This window comes from Aegilops tauschii, chromosome 5 (assembly GCF_002575655.3).
Source record: "Aegilops tauschii subsp. strangulata cultivar AL8/78 chromosome 5, Aet v6.0, whole genome shotgun sequence".
NCBI classification, from domain to species: domain Eukaryota; kingdom Viridiplantae; phylum Streptophyta; class Magnoliopsida; order Poales; family Poaceae; genus Aegilops; species Aegilops tauschii.
Genome location: NC_053039.3, coordinates 575,157,077 through 575,169,665, shown reverse-complemented (window position 1 = coordinate 575,169,665; position 12,589 = coordinate 575,157,077). Strand labels below are relative to the sequence as shown.

Genomic DNA, 12,589 nt, shown 5'->3' with positions numbered 1-12,589 from the left:
CCCCCTTCCCCCGTAATATCCCGTCGATGTAGCATTACTCCCAGTCAAGGAGTACCATGGTATAGGGATGAAAATGGAGTGGAGACTTTCCGTTTTTCCAGAGGAAAAAAGGAAACGGAAAGGAAATATGAAAACGAAAACGGAAATTTGCAAAACGGAAGTGGAAGAGGAATTTTGCATGCGGAAACGAAAACAAAAACAGAACGGTGATTCCGGATGAAACAAGCGTGGAAACGGAACTTTCGGTTTCCGTGAATATGGAATTTTCATTTTTACTATAGACCTATGGCTGCTTTGTAGTCCAACCACCAAACAAACACACAATTATACAATGAGTTGAATGGATCATTTGAGCCCAACTTCTAATACCACACATGTACTCAGCTTGACCTAATATCAAACTGTACAATACTACTACAATACTGCGCTTAGTTGCTAATATAATGATATTATTTTCTAGCCATGTTAACAATTCATGAAATTTGTTTGTGTATTTCTCTATTATTCTAGGGTTTTTTAAGTTTCGGTCAATGCCCACTTCTGTTTTCGTGTCCGCTTTGTATTCACTCCGTGTCCGTTTCTGGTAGTATCTGTTTCCGTATTCATTTTCGGGGTTTCTGTATTCGTTTCCGCTTCTGCAAAAATATATGAAAACAAATGTGGTAGCACTCAGTTCCATCCGTTTCCGCTCCGTTTTCAGGCTAAACTTCTATATTTTCTATAACTCGCTCTCGACATCTATCTTAAATAGTACTCCCACTTTCCCATAATGTAAGACGTTTTTGACACTTCTGGGGCAGAGGGAGTACAATTTTATATACCAAGTTTAAGAACATAAGAATACGTCTAAATATTAAGGTTTAATATGTTTATTATGTAATTCAATGTCAATTTGGATGACACACTTGCACTAAATTTAGAACATATATTCAATGAAAGTTACATTCGTAGTATTATTTTGAGACATGAACTCTTAATGTGCTATGTTTAAATTAAACGTATTCTTCTACATGAGGGAAAATAAAAGGAACAAAATTGCAAGCATGCAAAGATTCATTTGCTGAACTTCGATGGATTGCAATTGTTTCTATGTGCTTGTATCTATTATCTTGATGTTTGGGGGGGTCAATCTGGACAAAGCTTCATCTCGCGGGGCATTTCTTTGTAGGGTTTCATTTATATGTTTTGTTATACATTCTTTTTTTAGCACACTTACTTCTCCACATGACCTTATTTTTCCGGATTGATGTGTGGGATTTTGTAAGGTCATCCATAGAATTATGGTTTTTGGATTATAAACATGGGACATGACTGCGGTGGTTGGTGTCTAGAAATTTTGTCATTAATCTATCCTTTAAGAGCAATCCAACACAGGTCCCCGTCCTCGTTACATCCTTTTGTGAGTTTTGCGCATAAAACACACTCCAATACTCACCTAGCCCACCTCCCTGTTCAACGGACCTCTATGCGCCCCCACTTTTCTGTGATCCGCGTATGCAGGGAGGAAATAGGGGCTCCCATCCCTACCCAAACCCCAGTGATACTCCCCGCCACGGTTAACCATACGCTTTTGACCATCTATCACCATTTGTGGCCCCTTGAGTTTTTTTGTTGATGGGGAAAATAAGAAACTACCCCCTCACACAACACCCACAACTTGATCTGGGGAAAATATAGTTGGAGTTGCTCCATGCAGAAAGTAACTACTTGTACAAAAAAAACTACTAGTACACAAAATTTAATAGAAAACATCACATAGGTAATCTGAAATTGTGTTAAAAATAACAGTGGTCCGCATTTTTCAGCTGTAGTCTTTGAATACATCAAACAAAATGTTCATTCTTTCCAACTAACCGGTTCATACGACTCGTGAAAATGGTACAAATGTTTTGGTATCAAAGTTAGTGATAAAACCGTTGCCATATATTACTAGAACATTTTAGAAAACAACACAAATGGGTTATGAATTAGTGAGGCCTACATAAAACTACAAAAGACATTTACCGTGGACATGAACTAAGAAGGAAACAAAAGAAAAGAAGAGGTGGGAAAGAAAATAAAAATAAATAAATAAACTAAATAGAGAAAAAGGAGGAAAAACATTTGAGAGAAAAGATAGTAATAATAAAGAAAGAAAAACAAGATAGAAAGGGCCCGTTCTATGCATATATAGATAGAGTACAGCCCAAGGGCTTTCTCCCGTCGGTCCATCTGCTCACTCCCGAATCCCGATCTCATCTTTCTCTGAAGCCATGGCGGCGGCGGCGGCGCAGCCACACCCAGCAGCAGATTAGTCGTCTGCTGCGTACTGCGCGCGCCAATCCAGAACAACAGAAATGCTTGGCGCCGCCGAGCCGAAGCGTCCGTGCCATGCGGACGACGGCGGCGCCGGTGATGCGGGCGATGACCGTCTGAGCGCGCTGCCGGATGATCTCCTCCGGGCCATCCTGTCGCGCCTCAAGGCCCGGCAGACGGTGCAGACGTGCGCGCTCGCCGCGCGGTGGCGGCACCTCTGGCGCGCCGTGCCGTGCCTCGACATCAACGAGCGGGACTTCACGACCAACCTCCTGCGCGGCCATGAGTTCACGCTCCTGGAGGACTTCCGGCTGCACGGGGCCACCGTTACCATCGGGGATCATTGGCTCCGCCACGAGATAGGTCGAGATGCATGGCCTCGCGGGCTCAGAAGGTTGCGTCTTTCAAACGTGGAATTGCAACTGGCAGATCTCGCGAGCCACATCAGCAGCTCCCGCTGCCCTGCTCTGGAGGAGGCGCGGCTGGAAAAATGCTGGTTCTTGCTCACCAGCAATATCAAGATCGCCTCCTCCTCGCTCAAGAAACTGGTCGTCCATGGCGAGTACATCATGGACGAATTTGAAGTTTTCAAGTTGGTTATAGACGCCCCTGCTCTTGTTTCTCTCCGCCTCGGTGAGGAGCTCCATCACATTGTTGACCCAACCGAACCACATACCGTGCCGTCTCTTGTCGATGCGTCGTTTCATCTGCGCTGGATCCAGGAGGACGTGATGACCAGTTAGGCATTCTTGGCGCGCTGTCTAATGTGACAACCTTGCACTGGTCGAATTTTGCGGTCACGGTAACATCTTCTTCTTGATATATATATATATATATATATATATATATATATATATATATATATATATATATACACCCACTTTTATTTATTCAGCTTGCATCTCCTTAATTAATTTATCCGGGAGAATTCAAAGATAACAAAATGACTGTCTATCTATCTATCTGGGTTTCAGTTGTTATTCAATGAGGGTCATGAGAATCTTCCTCTACTCAAGTTTAAGAACCTGAGAACCTTGTTCCTGGGTGTGTGCCGTATCAGCGATGACTTCCTCGGGCTACAGCAATACCTGTGGAACTCACCTAACCTGCAGAGGCTCACCATGCGCCATTGCAAGGTGCGACTACTACTTATTTCACGAACTATTACCATAACTACTCAACACATTGTGTGATATTGATTCCACTCGTATGCGCTGTTCAACAGGTCTTGGATTTCCAACCTACAAAGGAGGTGATGGAACGCCACCAATCATATTCTAAGGACCTGGAGCATTTCAAGTGCAAGAAGCTTAGGCTTTGTGACAGTGATCCTTCTGTCCATCTATTGGTCAAGTTTTTGGTGGGCATGTCGAGCAATCTGCCAAACAACAAGATCGAACTCACTTCGCTCAAAAAAAGGAAAAAGAAAAGCAAGGTCCAACTCACTGAATTATCGATTAGAAGAACTGTATGGCAATGCACTATGCTATCTGTTTTGCTGATTTCTGCCCAGGTTGCATGTCTAAGCATATGTATCCTCTGTCCGTTTACCTTTTTATTAGTACATCGGCAAGTGCAAATATATATTGCACGAACCATGCACTTTGTAATAAATATCTATTGAGTTGGGTCGAAATGAGGATTAATTAACTATATGTTAAGTGAGGATTGACATGAAAAATAATTTCATGAATCCTTTGCTGGATTTATTAGATTGTTGGATCGTTTGAGTGCACCGAATCGTAACTTCTGTGCAATTGTAGACTTGGTTCTTGGTTGAATTGGAAGTGTCTTCTATAGCATCGTCCATATGATTTTTTTTTCTCATTTCGGATAACATTTTCTTCGTAGTGTATGTCACTGATTTTCTGTCAAGCGAGACTGTTGTCCACCTAGTATATAGTTACAAGGTTAGAACCTTTCTTGCCTTGACTCAAAAATCCATTGTCTCTAGCTACATTCAGAAATTAGAAGCGGCAATGGATTTAATGTCAAGCTCCATCTCTAGCCTGAATGACTACATTCAGCATCATCTACAATGCCATAAACCTACTGAGATGGAAAATGCATGTTGGCACAGCCCCACACGCGCCCGAACCCCATCATGTACGACACTCGAAGGCAACACCTTCAAGACGGGATTGCTACTTGACCGTCAATGTCGCCCGACCCAACCAGGAAGAGATAACTTGTGAGAGACAACAAGGCGAAAGAAGCAATAATTAGTGCCGAATAAATGGAGAATAAAAGCACATAACCAAATCATGATTCATTTCTCTAGTTCCCAAATTAACCATGATACATACAGTATAATATGTTGCACATATGCTTCTCCAATTCTGTCCCTCACTGTTTCTCTTCTACTTTGCATGCGTCAGATATGCCTACCTAGGAAGGAATCACACATGGCAAAGTTTTTTGCAACATGGCAAATTTAATCTTATGTAACCATGCAAATTTAATTTTTGAACCCTTACCTTTTTTTTGTGCTATGACAATTACCATGGAAAATTCTTTTTTTGCCCCATGGTTAATTATTTTGGGAACATTGCACATTTTCCCGCGCGCTGTTGGGCCAACTAGTTCAATTCCACTCGGGGGGTCCAGTAATAAGTAAGCCCATTAGGAATGGTATCTCTCGTCGGTCTTTCTCCTCACCCCCGAATCTTTCTCCACAGTCATGGCGGCGGCGGCGCAGCCACACCCAGCAGATTAGTCGTCTCCCCTTCCTACGTGGCGCAGCAATCCAGAACAGCCGACATGCTTGAATCCACGGACGCCTCCGCCGAGCCGAAGCGTCCACACCATGAAGACGACGGCGGTGATGCGGGCGATGACCGGCTGAGCGCGCTGCCGGACGACCTCCTCCACGCCATTCTATCGCACCTCAAGGCGCAGCAGACGGTGCAGACGTGCGTGCTGTCCACGAGGTGGCGGCACCTCTGGCGCGCCGTGCCGTGCCTCGACATCGACCGTGCAGACGTGCGTGCTGTCCACGGTTTTGACGGCTTCACGGCCAACCTCCTGCGCCGCCATGACTTCACGAGCCTGGAAGATCTCCGGCTGCACGGGGCCACCGCTGTCGTCGGCGACCGTTGGCTCCGCGGCGACATAGGTAGAGATACATGGCCTCACGGGCTCAAAAGGTTGCATCTGTCCGGCCTGGAGTTGCAACTGAATGATCTTGCGAGCCACATCAGCAGCTCCCGCTGCCCTGCTCTGGAGGACCTGCAACTGAACATGTGCTTCCACTTGCTTACCAGCAATGCTAAGATCATCTCCTCCTCCCTCAAGAAATTGACCATCGTCGATGGCGAGCACACGGTGGAGGATCATGAAGTTTTCAAGTTGTTTATAGAGGCCCCAGCTCTTGTTTCTCTTCGTCTGGCCGGCGAGGAGTTTGAGCACATTCTTGACACCACTCAGCCACATACCATGCCGTCTCTTGTCGATGCGTCCATTCATCTGCCCTGGATTTACCAGAGTTACCAGAACATCAAAGAACAACTCTATATTCTTGTCACCATGTCTAATGTGACAACCTTGCGCTTGTCGCATTTTGCGGTCACGGTACATCTTCTTCTTGATTGGCACCCCTTCTATTTATTCGGTTTGCATTTTCCTACATCTAGAGCCATTTTTTAAATTTAAAGATAAGAAAACGAGTGCCTGTATGGTTTTTTGTTTTCAGTTGTTGTTCCTTGGGAGTCATGAGGATCTTGCTGTATTCAAGTTTGACAACCTGACAAGCTTTTCTCTTGACGGGTGCCGTATCAACGACGACTTCCTCAGGCTGCACCAATACCTGTACAACTCCCCTAACCTGCAGAAGCTCACTTTGCGCCATTGCAAGGTCTGCTACTTCTTCCATCAACAATTAATTGCCATAACTCGAAACATTCCGTAATATATTGGTATTTCATTCCTCTGCGCTGCTCAACTGGTCTTGAATTTCCAGTCTACAAAGGAGGTGATGAAACGCCGCCAATCATATTCTAAGGACCTGGCGCATTTCAACTGCAACAACCTTAGGCTTACTGAAATCATACACCGAGATGGTGATGCTTCTGTCGATCCGTTGGTCAAGTTTTTCAGGGGCATGCGGAGGAATCTGCCAAACAACAAGGTCAAACTCATTTCGCTCAAGAGGAAGAAAAACATAACCAAACTCACTATGGCCGATTAGAAGAACCGTATGGCAATACACTATGATGTCTATCATTTGCTGATTTCAGGAAACCAGGTTGCACATGTGTCATCATTTTTACCTTCTTAATAAATTCATCATGAGTCCTTGGGCTTGATTCTGTCGGATGGTTGACATTGTTTGGATTTCAGCAACTCGTAACTTTATAATAGTGTAGACTAGGTTCTTGGTTGAAGTGGAAGTGTCATGATCCCCTCGTCTATATATTTGGATTTCTTTTTCATTTGGGATGACATTTTCTCATCTTTTGCTGATCATGTATGTCATCGACACCTCTGAGATTATCCGCCGGTGAGATTGTTCTCTACCTACACAGTTAGAACCTTTCATATCTTGACTTTGTTATGCACTTCATATCTTGACTCAGTTATCTACCGTCTCCAACAACATTCATAAGCACGAACGAATTTAAGGAGAAGAGATAATCTGTTATTGCTCAATGACTACTATGCCAAGCTTCATCTCAGGCATGAATAACTACATTCAACATCATCTACAATTTCACAAATCTACTGACATGGAAATGCATGTTGGCACAACCCAGCACGCGCCGAGCCCTATCATCTAAAACACTTGAAGAAAACACCTTCGAGAGAGGATCGCTACTCGACCTTCAATGTAGTCAGATCCAACCAGGAAGATCAAACGTGTGAGAGACAACAAGACAGCAAAGGAAGCAATGCTGCGTGCCAAAAAGGAATGGACAAGAGAGTAAATGACCAAATCATGGTTCATTTCTTCAGTTCTTAAATTAACCATGATAAATACAGTATATATGTTACCCCAATTCTCTTCATGTTTCTCTTCTACTTTGGATGCGTCAGATATGCCTACCTAGGAAGCAATCACACATGTGTACATGCATATGAACAGTCACACACCCAAACACACACACACACACACAAAAAGCCTTCTTACAACATCTCAGCACACTCGGTGGCTCAGGGCTAACTCACTTTGGAGCTGCACTGGTATGGATGCTGGGCCAGCAGGAGCGCCTGCAAAGCCTCACATGTCTCCTCACATCTAGACGAAGCAAAACATACAAGACGACCCGGTAGCCGATCGCCATCAGGAACAAAACAAGGAGATTCATCCACTTGGCACCCGTCGACGATGATATTCCATACAAGCCTCGGACAGCCTGCACGCCGGGTATCGTCCTCGTGGCCCCGACTGCAAATGATGTACTGACAAACTCGTTCTGGACCAAGCCCTGCAGCAGTATTGCTTGTTAGCACGCCTGATCCGGTAAAAGCAAGATGAGCATAGGGTTTATGTAGGTTACATAAGATGGCCATATATAACTTACCTGGACGGCATATGTCTGGAATGAAATGTAGGACATCGGATAGTTCCACACGGGCGCTGGTATTGCGTCTTTGATCCGAAAATACCCTGCCACCAGCATCATGATAACTTGAAGTAGCCACGGTTATTTAATAATGTCGGTTCATTCAATATGTGTGCCCACTTGAAAGAAGACCAAGATGGAAGCTCACATATAAGCAAATCAAGGTTAAGATGCACTTGTAAGTCTCAAGCCAGATGTACGCAACAATCATCATGAGCGCTTCGTTCGCCAATAGGCACATAAAGATGGTGATTATAAAGTACATAAGGAAGCTGAACTCATTCCTGAGGCCAATCAGGGAGTAGAAAACCAACGACGACGAAATGGACACCAGAAATAGGAAGGAGACGCTGGATAGGAAGTGGCCTAGTAGGAAAACCAATGTCCCATAATGCCGGTTTGAATCCTCATGGGAATATATCTGCATAGGAGGGAGCATTATGTTACAAACATACCTGATGTTCATATGATTTTGGTGCTTATTGTTTTCACCAACAGAATCCGCGTTGAAATTATTCTACAATTAAAACTATTAGGAAGGAAGTGGCCATAATGTTGCAATTCCATTTTAAAGAAGAAAAACCCGACCTTGATCTCATCAATATGAGCAGGCACTTTGCAAACACTCAGAAGGACAAGAAACGAAACAAACACAAATATCGCAGAAATCCTAACCTGTCAAAACAATGTGACCTTTGAGCATCATCAAATCATAAATGCAGTTAATTACTTGAGAATAAAAATATCTAGTAAATTGAAATGTAATACTGCAGTGACACTGACCACTACAGATGACAATGAATGACCAATATCGATAAATACAGGGCAAGCAGCATATACAAGGCAAGCCTGCTCCAGAAGTACTTCCATTCTCTTGACATAACTCGCAATGATCTCCAAGTGAGAATCCCAATTCTCGCTGCATCACTGCTTTGCCTTTACTTTTCAAGTAAGGACCTTCGTGCATCACACCATGTAGATAATAGTTTATTCACTATCATGGATATTGCAGTGTCCAATTTCTCAATCTAAAGTATCAGTTGTGTGTTTGTGGAATGGGTGACATAGATGGGATTTTCATTACCCTAGGGTGTAGAGCAGTAGTACCTTGTCAATCAATTTTGCAATCATGGATTCAACAGCAGCAGCTTCAGCCGATGATTTGTATGTTGCTTCTAGTGTCCGGATCGCCACAGCAGTGTCCATGCTCACTGAAGAGAAATCCCCTTGATCATCCTGTTAATAACTACAAAGATTTTTAACTCTCACAAAAAAATCAAAAGACACCTGCAGATTTTTGCACATGGCTATGATTCTGTCGAAGTCTGTATTGATTGCTCTCACGAAGTGTGGTCAGATGGACTTTGCATGATTGGACATGAAAACCCAGCATTTGAGAAGTGCTGTAACAGAACAAGACCAAGTAAGAAAACTCCAGAAGGTAACGGCGCTGGTGCCCCGGCTTTACTCCACCCGCCCCTTGGAGTAGGGCACATGTGCGTCACGATCCAGCCAGCGCACTGTGCCATCCAGGAGCACCTTCCCTTCGATGGCGTTAATGACCTCGGACATGAGCCTGCATCTCTTATATTAATCCCCGGTTACTTCTCTATTTACCTCTCCAGGGTCCAGGCTGTTAATTTTGCTTCCTGCATATGTATTTTTCATTGATATTAGATTGTTCGTGATTCCTCCATGGCTGATGACTCAATTCATAACCGGATGCATAACGTGTGCAAACAGGACACTCTCCCACCAAGTGTATAGACTTTCAAAATGGCCACCTCACACACATAACTCAATTTTATAACATATTTTGGACTTGAATTTTTTTCCATCTGTAATATACGTCACCAGAAGCCCCGCTCTATAATTTGACAACTTTTAGAGTTGGTTTGTTATTTTCGCGGCATTAACTGAATTTCGGGCAAGCAAAAAAGGCGGTAAAGTTCTGTGGCGGGCTATACAGGATGCCCGCCACTCCTGACTTCTTGATTATTATTTTTTTGCGTGGGTGACTGCATTGTGGAAGTGACGAGTACCTTTGTTGCCCGCATTGCAAACATCTTGATATGGAAAATAAAAAATTTGAGAGGGTCATCCCACTATGTTTGTACTGGGTGTATTCCATGACCGCCACTCTAAGACGAAGTAGCAGTGGCGGGTGGGTAGCAACGCCCGCTAGTGGCAGGTTTCAACACGCTAGCAAATTTTGCTAGTCCAGCTATGGCGGTCATTCGGGCGCGCCCGCCACTGCTACACCACCAGCACTGGCGGTGCGCCCTGTCACCCGCCGCTGCTGGTTTTCAAAATTAGTTGTGGCGGGTGTCCGGCTTCGCCCGGCACTAATTTGAGTTCACCTATAAGCCCTTTCCCGGTAGTGGACACTAGCTACGAGATTTGATACAACACACGGGCAACAACCACTGACAATTGCATTAAAAAAAGTAACTGCTAGCCTACTTGGAGCACTCTAGTCTCTCTGTATTGGCATTGTGACGATAACAAACTCTATCCAACAATTTACCAAGCAGTCGGTCATTAAGCAAAAAATAACCAGGATCAAGAGAGCAAACATGAGCATATCTATGCGCAAATGGTGTGTTCCCATCATAGCTAATTGCAACAATTCACAAGCACACAGTCCATATGCAACAGTAAAAATAAAATGAATAACAGAATAATCAAGAAATACAGTGACTGAATTATGAGGATAGCTTTACCAATTTCCGTGGAGAAGAAATTGCTGGGAAAATCCAGCAAATAAACAATCACACGGCTAAAAAAGTTTACACCATCTAAGCAGACAGATCCAAAACTCTCTCTACACCGCTCCAGGGAAAAATAACCAGCTGGGGAAAATCCTCTACCCATTCCTCACATCCCATGACCTAAAGATTTTTTTTTAAATATTACTCCTTTTATAAAAAAATTCAATAATGTATGACCTAGTTCGTAAATTACAATTATATAACCCCGTCGGCCTTCATTATCCTAGCAAAGAAAAGAAAAGACTAGGATTCCTTTATCAGCTTTATTCAACATTACTCGTTTACTAAGTCATTTAGGCCTTGGCAACTATTAGATGTGGCATCTTTGTTGTTTGCCTTTTATCATAATTACCATGCATTTGACAATAAGTATGAAGCAGGATCAGAAGAAGGGAAGGTAACCGCTGCCAGGTTTCAATGAAGTTTGGATATGCAGTTTCAGTTGGTGTTGTCCTCGTCTTTAGGTCATGGTGTTGTCCTCATCTTTAGTTCAAAAAGCCTAGTAGCGGCGAGCAAGGCTCTCAGGGGCGCCCGCAACTGCCTCTCTGCCACTACTAATATGCCAACAGTGGCGGGCGGCCCCTATCTGGCGACACGCCCCGCGTCGCCCCGATCTGGCTACATGGGGGAAACGCCACCGTCGATGACTCCTGAGCCCGCCTCTCCTTCCCCTCATCTTCCCGCTGCCTGAGGGGACCATCGGCAAAGCTCGCACGGGATCCTATGACGGCGGCGGCCGGGCATCTCATCTCGCGGCAGCTGCTGAGATCTGGGCAGCTCCGCGAGATCCCGACGGCATCTTCCTCGTCCATCGGTGGGGCTGCTCTTGGTCGGCAGCAAGTTGGTCGCTCGTGACCGCATGGTGTTGCGGCGCGGTCGGCGCACGTCCTCAAGCCGTGCTAGTTTGGATCTTTGCCCGTACAAGTCTGCGGACATGTGTGCTGCATGCTGCTGGACACCATGGTGGCCTACTACCATGATGCTTATGGTGGTGGTCCTCGTACTCTTTTTGCTTCATGGAAACGTCCTCCAAGATCGGTCCTCCTCAATCTAGTCACCGACGTGTTCCGAAACTGGTGCTGGAGATTTTGCCCAGGATATCTGGATCGGACAGAATCTAGTCGTGCACGTCCATATCTGCCTACGAGGTTCTGAGGGCATGGTGCGAAGCTCTATTGGTTGATGATACCTTGGGACATGTCGGCTTCTTGATTTCCATGGTGGAGAAAATGATGGAGAAGGTCATGGTGGTCGTGATAGGAGGATCAACTAGACGGACGGAGCCTTGGTGGCGATGGAGTCAGCCAGGTGTCAGATAAGTCTCGGGAGTAGCAGTGATAAGTGGGGGTGGCAGCACTGGCGGATTTCAGTTTTGGTGGTACTCCTCGAGTACCGGTGAAAACCTAAGGTCTGATCTTCATTGGTTGTGTCTGGCGATTGCCTTGCTAGAGGGATTGTTTTGAGAGTGCGGCCTTTCTCCAGGATGAAAACCCAAGATTTTGGATCGGGCAACGACGGCACTTGTGCACTGTTTCCTTCTTGGAGGCATTGTTTTTGGAGACCTTTTATGTATTTCGGTTGTTGTATTAGGTGGTGGTATGTGTGCTGCTGTTGAGAGGAGCCGACCGCTGTGGCAAGATCATTCTTTTTTTCCTTTCTTTTAATTTTCTCCTTTGGTTGTGTGCATCCTGGATGTCTTTGTGACATCTTGTTGGTGCAGAGACTGGGTGTAATTGGTATCTTCGCGATATTAATTGATTCTCCTTCAAAAAAAACAGTGGTGGGCGGCTGCACGCCAGTGGTAGCCCATCTTCACTGGTGGGCAATCACCACTGCCCGCCAGTGGTAGCCCATCTACAGTGGAGCGCTATCACCACCGCCCGTCACAGAAATTTTGTGCAGCAATGGCGGGCCCTTTCCACCGCTCGCCACGGTGTTTGGTGCCCGCCATCTATATCTATA

The 12,589-nt window shown here is 44.9% G+C and overlaps 2 protein-coding genes and 1 pseudogene across 2 annotated transcripts; 2 read left to right on the top strand and 1 right to left on the bottom strand.

Moving 5' to 3' along the window:
• Positions 1-2,336: 2,336 nt before the first annotated feature.
• On the top strand, positions 2,337-3,821 carry LOC109744252 (MEIOTIC F-BOX protein MOF-like). Its single transcript, XM_073499567.1, has 4 exons — positions 2,337-3,023; positions 3,270-3,431; positions 3,521-3,648; positions 3,809-3,821. Exons 1-4 carry the CDS (start codon positions 2,337-2,339, stop codon positions 3,819-3,821), a joined length of 990 nt encoding a protein of 329 aa, XP_073355668.1.
• Positions 3,822-5,055: 1,234 nt separating this feature from the next.
• On the top strand, positions 5,056-6,481 carry LOC120965083 (MEIOTIC F-BOX protein MOF-like). Its single transcript, XM_040390257.1, has 3 exons — positions 5,056-5,865; positions 5,987-6,148; positions 6,254-6,481. Exons 1-3 carry the CDS (start codon positions 5,056-5,058, stop codon positions 6,479-6,481), a joined length of 1,200 nt encoding a protein of 399 aa, XP_040246191.1.
• Positions 6,482-7,454: 973 nt separating this feature from the next.
• On the bottom strand, positions 7,455-11,316 carry LOC141022208 (ABC transporter G family member 3-like; annotated as a pseudogene).
• Between the last annotated feature and the right edge of the window lie 1,273 nt (positions 11,317-12,589).